Below are 20,702 nucleotides of genomic sequence, written 5' to 3' on the forward strand. Positions count from 1 at the left end.
GAGGAGCAGAGGCCACAAAAATGCACCAGAAACACCCAGGGAAGGCACTTTGGGCACTGAAGTGTCCCTGCAATGTCACCGAGCGCTGGGGCAGGAGGATGGCAAAGGTCGGGATGGGCTGAGCTCCCCCAGCTGCTGTCCCAGCACTGGAAAAGCAAATCCTGCCCCAGGGACAGTCTGCGCTCACCTGGGGACACTGGGGGAGCAGGTCCCTGCCCCTGGAGCTCAGGTGTCACCCAGGGACAGGGGACAGAACTGGGGAGAAGCCCCAGGTGGGCACAGCAGCTCCTGGGACACCCCATGCCCAGAGAACAGCTGGCTGTGGCTGCCCATGGACATCAGGGGTGGGGACAGCACTGGGGATGGAGCCAGGGAGCATCAAAACGAGAGCAGACAAGGGTTGTGGTGGCTGTGACACAGGGACCTGTCACCTTTTGTGACTTGAAAGGGACATGGGAACAGGAGTTCAGGGGAAGGGGTGTGGGAGCAGGAGATCCAGCAAACAGCAGCCCTGGAGCAGGAGGCTGGGTTCCCTCCTGTCCCCAGGGTCCTGCAGGGTGGTGACACACAGTGACAGGCTCCCCTGCCATAGCTATTCACTGTGACAGGGCACAGAGCTCTGCATCAGAGGGAAACTGAGGCAGAGGTGGGAATGTGGGGGCTACCAAAGTCACTGGGGGGCCTGGAGCTGTGTGCCCAGCAAGGACAGGAAGCTGAAGCCCTGATATACTTTACATCAAAAATGCCCTTTCTGCTTCCCAGTAAAACCATGATAAGCTTGAAGAAAAAAAAAAAAAAAAAAAGGAAGAAAATGAAGCAATTGGGATTTTAAGTAACTTCCAAGCCCTTTTGCCCCCACAGCTCCAACCCACCAGGTGTGTGGAGGTGACTGGGCCCAGCTGGGGACTTCCAAGGTGGAACCAAATGGATGTGAAACATTAAAGGTTTCACTGCAGCCTCAGTCTGTATTTCCTGGAGCTGGACCAGACCTTCAGGTGTTCCCACTCTGCCCAGGGAAGCCAGACAGGTCACCAGCACACAGTGACAATCCCACTCAACACCTCCTCCTGCTGCCTTGCTGTGCTGGGGTCTGAGCCCCTAGATCATCCCTGGCTTTGGGGGGTGCTCAGAGGGTGCCAAATCCAGCCAGGACCACAATTTGGGCAGCACTTACCTCGGGCTGGGACCAGCTGTCTCTGCCACCATCACCTTGGGGGTCCTGCCACTGAGGGTGGGACATCTTGTGCCAGCAGGGACAGCACAGACCCCCAGTTCTCCCATTCCCACCATCCCAGTGGGGGAGGACAGGGTGGAATTCCTCCCAGCATCCACAGCAAGGAAAGGCAGCAGAGAGGTGGGCACAGAAACCCCCTCCCCACCCCAGCACTGTGAGCCACCACCAAGCACTATTCTCATTCCCACTCCTCCCGAGTTAGGGAATGCTTCAGGAGCAGCAGCAGGGTGTTAGCAGAGCTATTAAACATTTTTAAAGGGGCTGCTGGGCTAGCTGGGAAACAGCCAGGTGGCCCCAATGGAGACAATTCCCATCCAGCTGAGTGTGATGTGGAGGAAGGGGGGTGCCCTGGCAGCCAGGTCATGGTTCTTTTCCTGTGCTGAGAGATGGGAATGTGTGATGGCACCCCAAATTCCATGTTTAATTTCTGGCAGGGATCACAGAGGATGGGGAATGTCCCTTCTGGAGAAGAGGAGGTGGCTAAGAGCCCAGCACCCACCACGCTCCTGTCACTGGGTTCACAAATCATGCAGGTAACCAGCGAGACTTCAACCACAATAATATTATTAATATTAATATTAATATTATTAATAATAATAATTAGAGTTCTGACCGATGGCTGCAGCTCTGGGTTACACTTTGGTGATGCTGTCAGGTGGCCTCTCCTCGGCTGGCCCCTGTCCTCTGGGGTGGGGCTGGGACACTCCCACCCTGTTGCTCTCCAGTCCCGCACATCTCGCAGCCTTCCGCCCTTTCCTCAGGAGGCAGAACACCCAGGCACCGAGGAGGAAAAGGCCCACCAGGGCCACCAGCAGAGCCAGGGAGGCAGTGCCCTCGGGCTGGGGACAGTTCCACCGGGGAGTGCCGGTGATCCTGGCCGAGATATTCCGGCCGTGCTCCTGGAAGAGGCAGCGGGCCTGGTGCAGGTCGGGCACGGCCACGCCGGCCGCACGCAGCGTGTCCAGCCAGCCCAGAGAGCAGCAGCTCCAGGGGTTCCCAGCCACAGACACGGCCCTCAGGCTGTGGGACCAGCTCCTGACCGCTCCCAAGGCCTGCAGGTTGTTATTCCGAATGTCCAGGCTCTGCAGAGGGGAGCAGGAAAGCCCCGGGGGCAGCAGGCTCAGGTGGTTGCCCAACAGGTCCAGCACTCGGAGCGTGCCCAGGCAGGGCAGCGCTGCCTCGTCCATCTGGTTGTCCCTCAGAGAGAGCTCCTGCAGGGACAGCTCCAGCCCTGCCAGTGCTCCTGGGGGCATGGACAACTCCCTGTTTCCTGACAGGTCCAGGGAGAGCAGTGGGGTCCCACTGAAGGCATGGGGCTGCAGCCTGGAGATGTTGTTCTTGGACAGGCTCAGGTGCTTCAAGTGAGGCACATTGTAGAAGGGGGTGCAGGTGTCTCCGGGGGCTGACGTGTGAGAATCCCCTTGGAAATCCCTTCCCTGGTCACTCCCCTGGCTCTCACAAGGCTGGAGGCTGTTGGAGCCCAGATCCATGGATTCCAGGTGAGGCAGGGAATCGAAGAACCAGCGTGGCAGCACACGGAGGGCATTGCTGTGGAGGTCCAGTGAGCGCACGGACAGCTCCGTGCCATTGGTGACAGATTCCCTGGCCATGTCCTGGAGGCAGTTCCTTGCCAGGCTGAGGCTGTGCAGGGAGCCCAGGCTGTGGAAGAAGGAAAATGGGAACAGCTCCAGGCGGTTATTGCTGAGATCCAGGTCAGCCACGTGTGTCAGAGCGGCCACAGGACGCACAGTCCTGTTGAACCTCTGCATCTCCTTGTAGGGCAGGATAAACTCCCAGGGATGGGGTGAACCTGGGAGCAGGGAAGAAATGAGGTTGTTGGAGAGGTTTAAGTGTGTGAGATCATGGGCTCTGGGGAGCTCTGGGAAAGAGAGGAGTCTGTTATGGCTCAAGTCGAGCACTCGGAGCAGGTAGGGCTCCGCTCCCTCCTCCTCGGAGAAGAGCTCCAGGGCGTTGTGGCTGAGGTTTAAAACTTGCAGCTGTGTGAGGCTGAAGCCAGAGATACAGTGGAGGGAATTCAAAGCCAAGTTCAGCACCTCCAGCTCTTCCAGAGGCTCAAAAGTTCCCTCCTGGATCTCCCTGATGTAGTTGTGGCTGAGGTCGAGCTGGCGCAGCCGCGGTGAGCTCCAGAAGGTCCCTGCCTGCAGCTTGGTCATCGTGTTCCCAGAGAGATCCAGCACCCTCAGGCTGGTGAGGTTGCTGATGTACCAGCTGGCCATGTGGCTCTCCAGGTTATTCACAGACAGGTCCAGGACCTCTATATTCCTGAGCAGATGGAAAGCTTCCCCGTTAGCCAAGTAATTCCGGTCCAGGTGGTTTGAGCCCAGGAGCAGCGAGCGCAGCCGAGGCAGCTCAGCCAGGGCGGTGGCTGACACGGATTCCAGCTGGTTGAAGCACATATCCAGGTACTCCAGCTGCCCAAATCCTGGCATGTTGCTGCTTGACAGGTTTTGGATGAAGTTGTTGGAGAGTTCAAGGTACTTAATTCCTTTGCCAAGCTCCTTGGGAAATTTCTGCAGGCCGACTCCTTTGCAAGACACCTTCGTGGGGCTCTGCGGAGAGACAGGAGAGGTGTGAATGAGGAGGGGCTAAAAACCATGGCTTCAGTCAAGCCAGCTGCTGTCCAAGATGGGCATGAAAAGTGGGAATGAGCACTGCTCCCCCTTCCCAAGCCCAGCTGGTCCAGAGCATCCCTGTCTAGGCAGAGGAAGGGCACTTTGTAGGCTCCACCTTTCCTCTCACTCTGGTTTCCTCAGGAATTGGGAACCTGGATGGGAGCAGCTGATTTTTTTCTGGGGAGACAGAAACCTGCTGATCCCCATCCAGGCTCTCAGCTGCCTCACTGGAATCCCTGCACTCCATCCTCTGAGCACCTCAGGCATGGCAGGGACGTGGGAGCAGCTGGATGCCAGGGACCACCTCACAGGAAACCAGCTCCAAGGCAGGAAAACAGAGGAAAAGCTGGGAAAGTTAAAGAGATGGGGGCTGGAGGGAGGTGAGAGCCACAGGGAGGAGACCCAGGGCGATGCTGGCAGCCCCAGCCACGCTGCTGGAGCCATCCCAGCCCAGGTGCTCCTTGGAAAACAGCCTTACCTGCTGGCACAGGGGGAAGCTGGGCCTGGTCTCGGGGCTAGCCCGGGCTCTGAGGATGGACGGGAGCAGGCAGAGCAGGAAACATCCCCGTGCAGCCCAGAGCATGTTGGGCTGCGGGCGCTGCCAGCCCCGTCCCGCTCCTGCGGCGTCGCTGGCAGGCTGGGCAGGAGCCAGGCTCTGTATAAATAGGCTTCAGGATGGGATGGGGGAAGGAGATAAGGCATGTGGGTGTTCGTAGCTACGGAAGTGGGAAAAGAAAGACATCAGCTCGCAGAGGGGGAAAAACGGCACAAAGCCACAGGGAAGGGAAAGAGAAACGGCAGGATGGGGAGGAGGGAGCTCAGGTGACCGGCTGGACCCGCTGTGACATCAAATGCCAGGGGGCAGAGGTGGCACTGGAAAGCTGAGAGGGTCTGGGGGAGTTTCCCTGTGCTAGGGAGAGGATGTGCCAGCTCCCGGGACAGCAGGGGCAGCTGGCGAGGGCTCTGCAGCCATCCTGAGCCAGGGACAGCTCCTGGCTGTGGGATCACCCGACTGTCACACCCAGGCAGTGACAGTCCCTCCCCATCCCAGCACAGCCCAGCCCAGGGGGACTCTGCCTCTCTCGGGAAACAACAGCTTCCCAGGGCTCTTCCCCTGGGATGTGCAGAGCTGGAATCCCCCTCCTCCTCCTCCTCCTCCTGCTGTCACACCCCGTGTCCCCACCTGGGCTGCCGGGTCACCTCCTCGCCCAGGGCAGGAACAGAAGGGAACGGTCCCTGCGGCAGCTCCAGGTGGGATCTGTGCGCCCGGAGCTGTGCCCCACCCACAGGGACACTTTTTCGGTGATGGTATCTCCGTGTCCTTGTGCCACCTAGTGCTGACACACTCCTTGGGGACACGCCCCTCATGCTTCACGGGGCACTCTTCAAAATGCACAGTTTGGGTTTGTTTTTTTTTTTTTTTTTTGCTCAATGTGGCTAATTGCATGTGAAAGAGCAACTCAGGCTACTGAAAGGATGTGAAGTTTCAGCCACAGAGCTCATGCTGTAATCCTGGAGGTGTCTGGCAGGAAAAAAATAGTATATAGACATAAAATACATAAATAAATAAAGATTATTTATTTATATATATATATATATATATATATATATATATATATATATATACACACACAGAGAGTTACACAACTGAGTTACCCCTCTGATAGTCAGCATGGTGGGGGACACTTTGTCACCTCAGGATGTGACTCAGCCTTGAGCTGGCCGTGTGTCCCCAGCATCCAGGCCAGGCAGAACAGTGGGGACAGGCCAGGGTTGGCGTTTTGGGCTGCTGCCCCGTGGTGTACACAGCACATCTGTGCAGATGTGAGCTCCTGCCAGGGAAACACCGACCTCCGGGTGACCCCCGAAGCAGAACTGGCACATCCAGCCCTGCCATGCCCGGGGAAGCCCGGCCTGTCCCCCTGCACACCCCGACTGCTGGACGTGGCTCTGCACGGTGACACAGCCCCTGTCAGCAGCTGAAAAGTCCCTGATGTGGAGCAGGGACTTCTGCAGAGAATCCCTGGGCATTTGCATCCCAGGGCTGTGAACTCCCTTGGTGGGAGCGCCGGGTGTGGATCAGAGCCGGCAAACACCGAGAGGCTGCTCTTGGATTGTGATAAAGGCAGAGTGAACCACACGGCCTGAGCAGGGAGAAACCAGCTCCCTTGTGCTTCTTGGCCTTCCTGCCCTCCACGCTGGCTCCAGGGCTCCAGCAGGATCTGTTGAAGAAGTTCCCTGCTCCCACTGAGGCTTTTGTGGGAGAAATCTCCAAAGGATGTGAGGAACGAGCAGCAGGACTGAGGTGTGGAGGAAGCAGGGACAGAACCACCTGTCCCTGCTGTGAGTGATGGGCTCCAGCCTGGCTGTTTGGGAGCAGGATACCTGGTTATCCAAGTCCACAGGATCTGCCCTTCCTTCCCTGGATTCCCAGAGCATTGGGCTCCTGAGCAGCTCTGATCGCAGTGAGGGGACCATGGCTCTCCCACCCCTGAAGAATGGAGCTGTCTCCTCACAAAGCACAGCCAACCCTCTGCTGTGGCCATACAGACCTTCCTTGGGAGCTCCTGGTGTGGCTGGGGAGGGACATCCCACCAGGAACACCAAGACAAGGAAAGAGCTGTGTTTGCCAAGGCCACCTGAAGCCAGACCCAAGTCCATGTCTTCAACTCACACTTTGGTTAGTGTGAGCACCAGAAAAAGCCTTTTAACACATTCCATGAAGGAGTTGCTCCCTCCTGCACCCCAAGCATGCACCAGGAAGAACTTCCATGCAGGAACTGCTGTCTCCTGCTCTCCTCCAACATCCCAAGCACACACCACAGGAACAGCAACACTCGGGCCTTTTACAGAGCAAAGGGATTCTCCCTCTGCCTCCCCCTGCCCACAGCCATGGAGCACATCCCAGATCCTGCCAGTGGGGGACAAGGAATGCAAACTCCATCCCTGGCTCTCCCAACCCCCTGTTATTTATGGCTGCCCCCAGCCTTGCTGCTCAGGCCTGTTCTAAAGCAATCCTGTTAACGATTTGCTTCATGTTCTCACTGTACACAGTTGTCCCGCTTCATTCTTGTCACAGGAACATGTCCCTCTTAATCCATTTGAAAGGAAAGAAAACCACAAAGCCCAGTGAAGAGCCCCCAAGGCTCTTGCCCGTCCCACATGTCGAGGCTGAAGGGAGGAGAAGCCACTAAAAAGGCAGAGCAGCCCATTTGTCACGCAGTTGTTTCCCGAAGTGCACAGCTCCTGTGAATAGCGAGGCCGCGGCCAACGCCGCTGCCCCGAGGAATTTTTGTCTCCCAATAACTGCAACACTTGGCAAGGGACATCACTCACTAGGGCTGGAGCCAGGAATGCTCCAGGCAGGGCGGACCCTCTGTGGCCACAGCACAGAGCTGGGACACGTCCCTCCCACACCCTGCAGGTGACCACGAGCCACCTCTGAATGGAGCCAGCACCCAGAGATGGAATCACAGGATTGGGCTGGGAGGGATCTTATGGATCAAACAGTTCCACACCCTGCCATGGGCAGGGGCAGCTGTCACCAGCCCAGGGTGCTCCAAGCCCCATCCAACTTGCTTTGGACACTTCCATGGATCCAGGGGCATCTTGCCCTGTGCCAGGACCTTAGCACCATCACAGGGAAGGATTCCTTCCCAATGTGTCATCTATTCCTACCCTCTAGCAGTGGGGAGCCATTCCCCCTTGTCCTGTCACTCCAGGCCCTTGTGCAAAGTCCCTCTCCAGCTCTCCTGGAGCCCCTTGAGACACTGAGTCCCCAAAACCTTCCCTGCTCCAGGCTGAAGATGCCACTTTGGGATTTGTCCCATTTCTACACAAGCTGCAACTTCACTCCCCTCTTGAAAGCACAAACAGGCTCTGGAAAGAAACACAGGGAAACAAAACCCCAACCAAGCTGAGCAAGTGTGAGCCAAGGGCTGAAACAACAGAGCAATTTGTGCCTCTTATGGCTCAGAGCATCTTATGGCTTTAGGTCTCCCCAGCTGAGGGGAGGTAACGGGACAGAGTTGCTCAAGAAGCCAAAAGAAACAATAGTGTCCCAGCTCCTCTATTAGTCACCAGAAATCAAGTTATGACTAGACTCAGCAGGGCTCAGAGAAAAGAAAAAGTGGTGACTTCATGCTGGACCAGATTTTAAAATCCCATTTTTTTTCCTTTGCTAAAGTCTCCATCACCACTTATTTTAGGTAGAAGGGTGCCAAAAGGAAAGGGGTGGGGGGAGGAAGGCTAAAAACCACATCTAAAAGCAGGACAGTTGCTATTAAAACAGAAAAAAAAATCTCCTGTTTGAATATTTTATTCTTAAACATAACAAACTTCCTCCGAGTGTTGTCACAAGTACTTGTGGCTGCTCTACGTGGCTCGGTGAAGCCTGTAGAAATGTGTTCTGGTTTGCAAAATATTAATTAAAAAGAACAAAACAAAACTCCCCCCCCCAAACAAAACAAAACAAAACAAAAAAACCAAAACAAAACCAAAATACCCCCAACCCAACTCAACTTGCTGTAACAGCAGCAGTACTTGAAGGCAGCCCCTGCTGGGGCAAGGTTACCTCTGGGGTAAGGGCAGGAGCTGAAAGGAGCAGAGGCCTGGACCCGGGAATCGGCGTTTTCTTTGGGATTTGGTGGTTTCTGGAATGTGGAGGCAGTTTCCTATCTGCTAAGCCCGCTCTAGTTACTCCTCTTCCTCTCGCACTTCCTGCTTTTGCTTCCAAGCTCTAGGTCGAGGCACTTTTCCTCCTCCTCCTCCTGAGGATGAATGTAAACACCACTGACCCTATCTCACGCACCTCCCCTCGCCCCCCAGCCCTTCCAGCTCCCCCTGGGAAGGCAGGGAGCCAGAACCCCCTTCCTGGCTGTGGTTAGCGTGCACATGCAGGAGCCTGGCTGGGATTTGGGGACAGGAGTCCGTGTCCTCCCGCTCCCTTCTGCCTGGGATGCTCCTGCCAGCGCCAACATCCGAGCAGAACCCCCAGCTCTCCCAGCAAGCCTCGTGTGAAGGTCACAGAGCAGAGTATCAGTGCAGTAATACTTGAAATACTGAGAGAAGGCACACCCAACAGCCTTTCCTCCTCACAATGCTCTCCCCACCAGCTTTTTGGTTTGATCCGAGTCTCCCCGCGAGTCACAGAGGACAATTGTGCTTCCTGCATTCACATATAGGAATAAATAGCTCTGGATCAGTTTCCTTTATGGCCGGATTACAGAACCCCTGAAATACTGATAGGCTTTATGAACAGCAGCACTGGGCAGTTCTGTGGGCGTCCCTGGCCATGCCAAGTTCCTCTCTAGGACGCGGGTGCATCTCCCAGGCGGATGGCCCCAAAGAAAGTCGTGTGCTTGCTCATGTTGATGGAGATGTCAGCGTGGACCATCTTCACAGCAATCTTCTGCCTGGCCTTGAGCAGGCACACGCCGGCCGTGTAGCAGGTGTTGAAGTTGGTCTTGCCGGTCTCGATGCTGCGAGTGCATTGCAGAAAGGGCTTCTCGTCCACCACCACCTCGTAGCTGGCAAAATCGGTGAAGTTGATGTAGTAGACCTGATGTGAAGCAGGGGGGAGAAAGGTGTCAGGGAGGGGGTTTGGGTGCGGGGAGCAAGTGCAGCGTCCTGGGGGTGTGTGCAGCTCCTGCTGGCCCCAACACCTGCACTCACAGGTGACTTGTCCCAAACCAACCAGGAGCCTCTTTTATTCCACTTCAGACTGACCTAAGCATGCAAAACCCCCTGAATCCGTGTGCCTAAGGCTGAGCTACTATCCTGCTTATTCCACACACCTGCACAGAGCCATGCAGGACCCCCTGCGTGCTACAGCAGCTTCTCACCCCACACACAGACACACACATTCCACTGAAGGCCTCTTGCACTTACCTGGCCAGTCCTGCTTCCTGGTGCCAGGAGCCTCCTTTAGTGGTGACATCAGAACTGCCCTAAGGTGGCCTGGGAGCTGCCTCCTGGGTAACTGGACTCGGTGCTTGCACAGGCACGAGCTATTACAGGGAAAAGGCTCTCCCAACCTCCACAGCTTGGAAGGAAATCACCTCACAGTGCCGCTACTGATTGAACACCCTGACTTCTTCCAAGGCTCTGTGACTCTACTTGCCCTCACTTAACCCTCTCCCACACCCTGATTCCAAACAGCTGCAGGAGGAAGACCTGTCCAAGGAGAAGTCAGTCTCAGGGAGCTGCTTCTTCCTGAGAAAGGAAATCCAGCCCTTTTGGAGGCAGGAGCTGCCTGAACACTGAATCCCTTTTTGCTCCTTGATGGACCACAAATGATGAGGCTTCACTGGTCCAACACTGTGGCCAGCAATCAACATCTTGTGAAACAATTATACTTTGGCCCATGTGGAGTTGTATTTTCTGTCCCCATCCAAACTGGACACGTGTCACCTATTCCATGGAAGAGCACCTGACATCCATGGTCCACTTCATCCCAGAGCTGGCTCTGGGGAGGAGCTACACAGATCTGGGGAGGCAAACGGAGTCACCTGGGCTGGAATCTGGCCAAACCACCTGGACTGGGAGTCCTGTGCTTCCAGAGTGACACAGCTCCAAAATAACCACAAACGACCAGAGTTTGGGTCTTTTAAAGCACTGAGCTCAGCGTCCTGCCTGCAGGGAGGTTTGGAAGGGCCGGGATATAGATAAGCAGAGGGATAACCCCGAGATTGGCTGGTGTGGGGTGTGCTTTCAGTGACTAATCCCTCGCGGGCGGTGTCCTGGCCGCGACAGGGGTGTGACACTCCTCCCCACAACCCTCCTGAGCCGAACACAAGCTGCTGGCATTTGTCTGTTGTCTGGAGCCCTCTCGTGGTTCATGCAAGGCTTCCACCGGAACACAAGAATAGGAGGAGTTAGCCTAGGACCGTACTCACTTCTACCTGACTATAGATGAAGTATGTGCCGTCCACCAGTACCTCCAGCTCCCCACTGCGGGCATGCAGCTTAAACACCTTGGGGTTCAGAGTGATGCGAGACCAGTCATTGAGGACTCCACCTGAAAGATCTCAGTATGAGAAAACGGCGGTCACTCAGTACCCGTCAGGAGGAAAAGCGCAGGAGCAACACAAACACAGTCACAGCACCACGGGGAGCAGGGAACTCAGAGGGGGATCCCAGGATTACACACCAGGGAGTGGGAGCAGGGACTCCTCTCTAGCTCTGTGCACACACCATGGCTTGTGAGATCACCTGTCCTCCCAGCCCTCTGTGTTCTCCACCTCAAAATCCAGTGTAGGGCCTGTTGTGCTCTGCTTATCCCAGGGCTGGACACGGACCTGCCTCCTCCTGACCCTGCAGCTGAGCTTGTTTGATCCCTATTCCCTACTGTGTGCATGGGAATGGTCACCAGAGAACCATCATGGAATGGTTTGGATGGGAAGGGATCTTAAAACTCATCCCATTCCATCCCCTTCCATAGGCAGAGACACCTTACACTCTCCCAGGTTGCTCCAAGCCCTGTCCAACCTGGCCTTGGACACTTCCAGGGATGGAGCAGCCACAGCTTCTCTGAGCATCCTGTGCCAGGGCCTCTCCACCCTCACAGGGAAGGATTTCTTCCCAATCTCCTAACTAAATCTACCTTCCTTCAGCATTCTTTCTTGTCCTGTCAGCCCAGGCCCTTGTCCAAAATCCTTCTCCAGCTCTCCTGGAGTCCCTTTAGGCACTGGAAGGGGTTCCCTGGAGCTTTTTCTTCTCCAGGCAAATGGAGGCCAGCTTTGGGTCACACAATTGATATTAATTCTGGGGTTCCTTGACTTCACCATTCTCAACTTTGTAATTGGGATAATTATAACAAAACCTTTGCATTTACAACTCCTAAGGTTTCAAAAAGCCAGAATAACAAGGAAGTAGGAAATTGCATCATATCTCACAACACAATAATCCCTCAATATACGGATTTATGGATCCACCACCCAGTCCTCTGGGATTACTGGGATAACCTAGGGACAGACTTGGCTATGAGCCCCAAACTGAGCCAATCTCTGTAGGTGCCTCAGTTTGTCAAATCCCACTCTTTTCCTCTCAGTCTCCATCTGTCTCTCCTCTCCCTGCTGAATGGGCCTTTTACTTAAGAGTTGGACTCGATGATCCTTGTGAGTCCCTTCCAACTCAGATTATTCTGTGCATCAGCTGGAGCTCTCCAGGCTGGCAGCTGGACAGCATTCCTGGCTCCCAGCTCTGGATTGTTCCTGAGCAGCAGGGAAGGACACTCACAGGGCATTCCCACTCTTAGAGAGCAGCGTTATCCCTCTGGAAACCCTCAGCATTCCCAGTCATGAAGGGAAAATTGCTTTCTGAACGTAAGCAAACAGCAGCTTTTCCCTCACATTGTTCCTGGGAACGGGCAGTTTCCTTTTCATTCTGGGGAGCTGCAAGCACAAATCCCTGTCCATGAGAAATTCCAGCTGCCACTGCTCACAGGGAAAGCTGCCTTCCCACAGGAGCAGTGGCCAGCCCTCCCCATCCCATGTGTGAGGCAGGAATTCATGGACAGGGATCCTGCAGCTCCTTCCTGCAGCCTCCACCCTCAGGAGTCCCTCCCAGCCTGGGATTGGGGTGAGGATGGATGGATGGATGGATGGATGGATGGATGGATGGATGGATGGATGGATGGATGTGGTCCCTGGGGAGCTGCACGTGGGGACTCAGGGAAGGGACAAGCCAGCTCCTGTCCAGCACAGCCAGAGCAGGGAGGCAGGAGGTGAGGAATGAGCCCCAGCTGTTGGCAGGGAGAGCAGCAACTTGAGGAGAATTTGGATGGGGATGTGGGAAGGAGGAGGAAAGCAAGGAGCTGCCTGTGGATGGGAAATGGCTTGGCAGGATCTGGGATTAAAGGCTGTTGGTGGGGACAGAGGTGCTCAGGGGACCTCAGGAAGAGCTGGACAACACCTCTGTGTCCTCTCACCACTGGGTCTTCCCTGCCTTAAATTCCTGGGAAACTGGAGGAAAATGGGCAAATGAGGAAGAGATAGGACGAGGATCCACCGAGGGCTTAAAATAGAATGGGGGGAAAAAAGGCCTGGTCATGGAGGGGCTGGGGAGGCATGAGATGTACCTGGAGGTCAGCGAGAGGGAGGTTCAGGGGGACAATTACTGGGGTGGGCAGGGCAGGGATAATCTGGGAGATACACAGGAGCTATGGGGAAATGGAGGTGGAGACTCCACACAAGACTCTTCTGGGGCAGTCTGGGCAGGGGTATTGGAGAACAGGGATGGGCAGGGATCATCTTGGAGCTCTGTCATGGGATGGACTGGGATCCAGGAGGGGCTCTTCCCACAATTATCAAGAGATCCTTACCATTCTTCACTTGGATTGCTGAGCCTTGGCCTTGGAGATGGACCACAGCTGGCTGCAAGGGAGAGCACAGGGATTGAGGATTAATGGGAAGCACCGTGCCAGTCCACAAAATGCCCCCCAAAGCTGGGTTTTTCCATGGAAAGATCAACCCACCTGGATGTCTCTGGAGCTGGCCTTGTCTGTGGCACCTGCAAAAGGCAATTCCACATTATTGAGGAGGGTTGAATGAAAAATCCCATAAATAAAACTTATTTTATCCCAAAAGAACCCTTAAACCCCCTCATAAATAACCTTTTTTTTTTACCCCAAAATAACCCTGAAGCCCCACATAAATTACTTTTCTTACTCTATAATAACCACTAAAACTCCATTTTAACAGAAGGAGAGATATGGGGTGCAGGTAATATTAAAATATATAAAACATACATATTCAATATTTAAAAATATTAAAAAACATACAAGGAAGAAAAAGAGCCATCCTACATTTCCCTAGTTCATTCCTGGCATTTCTGTCCAGCTATCAAAATTCTTTATTATTCAATGGGCTTCCACTAGAAGGAAAAATTGCACAACCCACTCCCTGATCCACAGCAGGAATAAAAGCTCTTGGCTGCCAAGCTGCCAAGTTTCCCTCTGCAGGTCATCCACTCCATCTCCCTTCCCTGGGAGCCAAATCCTAATTAGGGAGGGGATGCCTGTGGCAGCACAGCATGGAGCTGAGGGGCTCCTGCTGCTCCTAGCCATTCAGAGCCACAGAATCCCAGAAATCCAGCATGGTTTGGGTTGGAAGGAACCTTAAAGCCCATCCTGCTGCCATGGCAGGGACTCCTTCCACAGGCTGCTCCCAGGACATGGCTCAGCACACCCCAGTGCTGCTCCAGGCCTTTGTGTCATGGCATTGGGACACTCTGGTGACATCTCCAGCATTCCCACTGCCCAGCCTGGAGCAGAGAGCTTGGATGGATCCTTACCTGAGGGGCCCTGCAGGCCGGGGGGTCCCTGAGGGCCCGGGGGGCCAGGGGGGCCGGGCGGGCCCATGACGGTGGTGCCTGGAATGCCGGGGATGCCGGGAATGCCGGGGGGACCCTGCGGCCCGGGAGGCCCCGGTGGCCCTTGGGGACCGTTGGGCCCTGGAGGACCAGCCTTTTTACCTGGAAAACACAAGGACAGGCCTCACTGGGGCTGCAGCGAATGGGAGCCTGGGGATGGATCACTCCTGGCTCAGCACAGCCGGGGTTGGGGTCCTATGGCTCCACGCCATGAAGACAACGCTGCCAGCAGGGCAGGAGCAGGTGCCCACCCTGCAGGCTCCTTCCTGGTGGGAATTACACTGAAACGAGGCATGGGGGCTCTCTGGGGCCTCCTAAAGGATGGAGGCTCAGGGGGGCTCTGGTTCACTCTGCCCTCAGCACGGGGTCACTCCTCAAGTCCCATGCCCTAGGGCTGGTCACATCCCTACAGACCTGGGATCATCTCGATGCAGTCAGGATGCTCCCACAGCATGTTCTAATGCACCCAGCCATGGCTGGGCTATTCTGGACCACACAAACCACTCTGCAGTTGCTGTATTTGCTGGGTTTTGATGGAAAACAGGGATAATTTTTCCTACCTGTTGCACAGGATTAGGACTGGGAGATGATCCCCATGGCTTGGTCTCCTCCAGAGGGCAGGTCAGAGCTGAGCTCCAGCTCTTCCCCAGTGTTGCTGGAGGAGCCCCTGTGCTGCTTGTGCCTCAAAATAATTCAATATTTTGGATTTGGGAAGGACTAACCCCATCCAGGGGATGTAAACATGGTTACAATCACAGATGCCAGACTGGTTTGGGTTGGAAAGGACCTTAAAGCCCATCCAGTCCCACCTTCCACTAGCCCAGGCTGCTCCAAGCCCTGTCCAACCTGGCCTTGGACACTTCCAGGGATCCAGGGGCAGCCACAGTTTCCCTGGATAACCTGTCCCAGTATTTTACCAGCCTAGTGGTAAAAATCTTCTTCCCTACCATGATCCTCAAACACCCCACAGGTCCCAAGGAAGAGAAATTACACAACCACATCAGGAATGACTCCTACATACAGAGAGTGGGATGAAAGAAACTCTGCAGGGAAAGCCTGGTCCCCACTCTCCTGATTTTCCTGACAAATTGATGTTCTTTTGATGTAGTTTTTAAAATGTGACTTTGGTACAGCTTTTCTGCCAAGGAACATAAATAGAGTAAAATCTCTTCAATTGCTGCCACAAGGTCCCCAGTAGGACAGAATTAAACTCATATTTAGATGACAGCAGCAGTTGGGATATGAAATTATAGTTGTTGGAATAGTTTCTGAGCACATTTATGTACTTGTTTCTCTACTAATATCCATCCTTGTAATGGACAGAAGTGTGAGGACAAATCCATCTATTTTAGCACAGGACTGGGAATCTCTAGGTGGCCACTAGCCAGGAGCAAGGACATCAGGGTGGGACAACTGTGGACATAATTTAGATGTGCAGAAAATGAAGTTAAAGTAAGCAGGGGTGAATAAAGCCACACTGGTATCCTAGAAAAAGTGGGAAAAGGCTTCAGGAACAAATCTCCACAGCAGTATTTCTCCCCAAATCAGCAGCCATGACTTCCTACCTGAGCTGGCCACAATCCAGACCTCCTCTAATCCAGTACTTCTCTTCAGGATGATGCCCTGCTTTGGAAATGATCACCTTGAACCATTTTCCCAACACTAAACTCCTCTCACTGGCATCTCTACAATCCAGGCCATCCCAAGGGAGGACTGCAGACAGGGAGTTGAGAATGCTGCTGCTGTCACTCCAGGCTTCCCTTCCCAAGAGGGAGGTACATCACAGCTGGTTTAACTCATCTGCCTCCAAAATCTGCTCTGCTACTCAGGGAGCTGCTGCTTGAGCAGTGACACAATTGCTCATCCCAGCCACACATTTCTGTGCCTTTCCCTCCTTCGAGGCACTTCAACCATTTCTCTGCATTAACAAACCTCACAAGACGTAAGATATTCTGTTTATTATCTGATAGCTCCCTTATCAGGTCTCCAAGAAGGGTCCAGCACCTAAATCCCCGCCTGCCAAATCTCCCATGTCCATACCCACAGGCTTTGAAACTCAGAGCAGGCAAAAGCAGGGAGTTCTCCATAAGCCTTACTCATCAAACAATGAATTGGAACTCTAAAGGAATTAAATATGACAATAGCATAAAATTAAGCTATTTTATACAGCTGTATGCAATCCAGCTCCACAAGATCCCCTTGGCCCTCTGGAATTGCTCCGGAGGCTGCAGCCACCCGTTGTTATTTGTGGGGCTGATTGAACACGGGCTGAGCTTTGTTAGGACAAACTTCTCCAACATAAAATTTTACGCTGCTTCTCAGGGTAAATACAAACAAAGTTGCTAAGTGTGGCCTGTTCCCACCTCACAGCTGTGGCTCTGGAGTTTGCATCCAAAGATTAAAGCCATTTGATGTGCTACTGCAGTGTGCCGACATGGAAAATGCAACTGCTTGGATCCTTGCACTTGCTCAAACTCCTGGAAGTAAATGTGAGACCCTATGTGTGGGACCCTAAGTGTGGGATTTTAAGTGTTCCCAGCAGTCCTACAGAAACAAGGATGGCATCAGGAACCCCCCAAAACAGGGCTGCCTGAATAACCCAAATCCCAACAATCCACTGCAAACTGCCTGAGGAACATCACGAAATCCACAAAACCTTGAGGGCTGAGCAACACTCAGAAGGGGCTCATAAAATGATAATTTGGAGGTTAAAACAAGGAAAAGCAGAATGCAAAATGTGTTCATGCTGAGTTTGGTGGGTCTGAAGGAGAATCCAAGCTGCAAGTTGGCAGGACTGGGATGAAAGCCAAGGCTGGAAAACAGCAACAGCTCCTGGTATTTGGTACTGACTCAACTCAACTTTTCAATCGGAGAATCTTCAGGATTACTTCTGTACAATGTAATTAACTTCTTTCAGTGTTTAAGGAAGTTTTAAGGGGTGCTTGTGGGTGTTATTCCAGCCTTTCCTGGAGAGGGAAGTTGCCATTGGTTTCTCCTTTGTGTTGGCCCACAAGAACTAACAAAGGAAAATTCAGTTAAAACTCAAACTTACCCTTTTTTTTGTTTTTCACTGAACTTGGACCTACAAAGAGGAAAAGAAGAAAGAAAATTAGTGAAATTCAGTGATCATTTCATCAGAGAAAATCCCCATTGCCATTTTATTTTCCAAGTGGACAATGGATGTATTTGTGGCCCATGCAGCAGCACAGGAATGGTCTCAGCTGAGAGCAGTAACCCAAATTTCAGAGCATCACAGAGTGGTTGGGGTTTGAAGGGACCTTTAAAGATCATCTGGTCCAACCCCCTGCTGACTCCTTGTGAGCCAAGTTGTTTAAAAATAAGAATAAAACACTAAAAAACCACAAAAGTAAAGAATTATTCTGAACTGGCTGTTTGAAACAATGGGAACCCAAATCTCCCGAGCACAGAGAGAAAATATTTACAGTGGATCTGAGAAATGACAGGACTTTGTGAGCTGAGGCTGAAGTGTGAAACATGTTCCACTGCTTCCCCAAGAATTCATCATGTATGGGAATTAACTTCAAAAATCCCCAAATACTCCCTTGCTATTCATCAGGGAAATCCCACTAAAACCTGGGGTTTAGCACAGCAATGACTGAAATCACCTTTAACTGAAATAAAATTATAACCAATTGAAAGTAATGAGGTTGCTTTGAGTCTGAGGGGGTGGGGAAAGGTAAATTCCCAACAGAAAAGCCATTTCCCCATAGATAGGTAAAGACAGGAAAAGAACCAGAGAAATTACCCATCAACTTTACTGATGCTTTTCCAACAGAAATATTGATTTTCCCACATTGTGCTGTTGGGTCATGGGAAAATGATGGTATTATCTATAAAAGGCATTATCTGTAAAAGACATTACCTATAAATGAGAGATTATATAATTTATATAATTTAAGGGAGTAATTCCTCCCTGTGAGGGTCTGGCACAGGTTGCTCAGAGAAGCTGCGGCTGCCCCATCCTTGGAAGTGTCCAAGGCCAGGCTGGACAGAGCTTGGAGCAACCTGGAATAGTGGAAGATGTCTCTGCCCATGGGGATGAATGAGCTTTAAGATCCTTCCATCTAAATGATAATTTCTGCTAATTCACTATTTTAAATAATATTTTTATACTATTTTTTTATAATACTCAAAGGTTGGACAACACATGGATTCCTAACAATGCCATCCCAGTATACCACTAGGGAGTCACATCAAATTGCAAAACCTTTTAGGCTGGACAACCAGGCTCCTGATTCTGCACTTCTGAGCCCCACCAGTCTTCATTGTAGCCACCAGCCACTGAATAACATTAGAAGAGTGGAAAAAAAATCCCATTTAAAGATCCCAGCCCATCCCAGCCCAGCGAGACACGAGCGGCTGTGCCTCGGCAGCCCTCGGAGTCACGAGAGTTTATTTCATGTTCCATAGATCCCACCATTAGCACCAGAACCAGAGTGAAAGTACAAATAGCTGTGGCCAGCCAGACACATTTGGGCTGGCTGGATCCAATTAGCTTCAAAGATGACTGGGAGGAATGAGAACCACATGGGATGTCAATGTTCACAGTCTATATTACAACACACGCATCTGTTCCAGGCACGACAGAGAGAGATGTTATGGATCTGCAAGTGGAGCTTTCGACAGACACAAAAGTAGTCCTGACACGAGGGGGGAAAAAAACTCAGGATTATTAAGCTTGGGAGCTTCTGAGTCTCTCTGGGGTTTGCATCTGTTCGCCTCCCAAGAGCAGGGGGGGATCGTTTAATTGGAGCGCAGAGCTGAAGCTTCTGATACAGCAGAATTTCCCTTGGTTCTGCTCAAAATGGGAAGTTCGTGAGCTACTGCTCCATTTAGGCTAAAATGGTAATAAATTACTGGGTCTAAGCTGAGGGCCACCAAAATTTCAGATCAGTATTCCTCTCAGGTGCTGAGGTGTTGAGGCATAAGGCTTGAAAACTTGCCTAGATGTGCAGAGGAGAAAAATGGTAATTAAAAAATCCTTTCTGCCAGGGTTTTCAGAAGCCACAACCCAGTGTTTAAACATCAAACTTGTTATAATATTTTAAAATACTTTTCAAAATATTTAAGCTTGTTAAACGCAATGGTTGAACACACAGATAATATAATTATAATATAATGGATACCCCATTCCCTGGAAGTGTCCAAGGCCAGGCTGGATGGGTCTTGGAGCAACCTGGGATAGGGGAAGGTGTTCCTGCTCATGGCAGGGCAATGAGGTGAGTGTTAAGGTCCTTCCCACCCAAACCAATCTGGGATTCCATGATATATCTGACCCACTGGTTACCTCTTAATTGATGGTTAAATAAATGGTTTGCATAACTTGTAATTTGATTTACTGTGGCTTCACGCGGCCCTTGATTCCAAGGATGGCCTAAGAGAAGACTCTGATTTTTTCCACTCCAAGATGTGGATCACAAGTGTATCCACTCTGTTCCTTCACTCTCCAGGAGTATAAAAACCAAATTACAGGATATCTTCTGCTGCTCCAGAGTCTACAGACCTGCCACCTTCATGGAGAAAGAAACTCAATTGACTTGAAGAATTTCTGACTGATCAACAGCTCCCACACCTGATTTCAGGGACTTTGCCATGCTGCAGTTGAGGATTTATTCCAGTCCCAATGGGTTCTGAAAGCAGCCCAACCTCTCAGCTGTTCCCTGGCACCTTTTTTCCCTTCTTTTTAAGTGTGCACCTTTCTGCTCCTGATAACCCCTTTCCATGGCCATCAGGAATGTCCCAGAGATCCAGCTGGTCCCAGCTGCCAGGAGTGAATGCGACAGCCACCCAAGCACAGTTATTCTTCCTGACCTCTATCCTTCTTCCCACTAATCCCACCTCTGCCTTTCCACATGCTGCCTGTTCTCCTTTGAGGCCAAACCAGGCCCAGACCTTGGGAAGTCCATCCCCCTTCTGCTTTTCCCATCTTTCAACTGGAATTAAATATATGTTTAAACTCTGATTCCTCCTTGAAGGAGTTGTCAGCTCTGTTCACCCCCTTGTTTAGGGGGAGGGAAGTTGGCCAGAGCTGTTAATACAGAAATGGACTGGGAAAGCAGGACAGGCTGGATGGCTTTGAAGGATAATAAGCATGGAATGAGATTCATTCATACAAAATATACAGTCCTATAAAAAAAATATAAATATATGGGAAATAATAAAGTGTTCTGGTGGATGCTGGAGGACACCTGCACGTGTTCAGCTGCTGCTGTTCAGCCAGGCAAGGCAGAAACACAATCTTAAAATGGGAATAACTCTGGAAAACATGGGGAAATCCTGATGCCACTTAGGGAAGGGTTGAGGTTGAGGAAATCCTGGGAACAGTGAAGTCAATCTGAATCATCTGATACAGAAAGATGAATTGAAATAAGAGGAATTCCACAGAAAAGATCCTGGAAGGAATAAGAAGTGGGTTCAGATGCAAGCACCTCACTTGAAGCTGA

The 20,702-nt window shown here is 52.1% G+C and overlaps 2 protein-coding genes across 3 annotated transcripts in view; both read right to left on the reverse strand.

Annotated features, from left to right (window-relative positions):
* Window positions 1-1,866: 1,866 nt before the first annotated feature.
* LOC132080177 (transforming growth factor beta activator LRRC32-like) lies at window positions 1,867-8,846 on the reverse strand. Its single transcript, XM_059483206.1, has 3 exons — window positions 8,835-8,846; window positions 8,441-8,605; window positions 1,867-3,804 (listed from the first exon to the last, which is right to left on the reverse strand). The coding sequence occupies exons 1-3, from the start codon at window positions 8,844-8,846 to the stop codon at window positions 1,867-1,869; spliced, it is 2,115 nt and encodes a 704-aa protein (XP_059339189.1).
* Window positions 8,170-20,702, reverse strand: part of EDA (ectodysplasin A) — a 59,889-nt gene continuing 47,356 nt past the window's right edge. The window contains exons 3-8 of one of the 2 annotated variants that reach the window (XM_059482872.1): window positions 17,291-17,320; window positions 14,161-14,340; window positions 13,343-13,377; window positions 13,190-13,241; window positions 10,770-10,894; window positions 8,170-9,427 (exon numbers count right to left, since the gene is read on the reverse strand). In XM_059482872.1, coding sequence (XP_059338855.1) covers window positions 9,176-9,427; window positions 10,770-10,894; window positions 13,190-13,241; window positions 13,343-13,377; window positions 14,161-14,340; window positions 17,291-17,320 — 674 coding nt within the window. In that variant the 3' untranslated portion in view covers window positions 8,170-9,175. Of the gene's footprint in view, window positions 9,428-10,763; window positions 10,895-13,189; window positions 13,242-13,342; window positions 13,378-14,160; window positions 14,341-17,290; window positions 17,321-20,702 lie in introns of both variants that reach the window. The other variant, XM_059482871.1, reaches the window with a different exon arrangement.

This window comes from Ammospiza nelsoni, chromosome 15 (assembly GCF_027579445.1).
Source record: "Ammospiza nelsoni isolate bAmmNel1 chromosome 15, bAmmNel1.pri, whole genome shotgun sequence".
Taxonomy (NCBI): Eukaryota; Metazoa; Chordata; class Aves; order Passeriformes; family Passerellidae; genus Ammospiza; species Ammospiza nelsoni.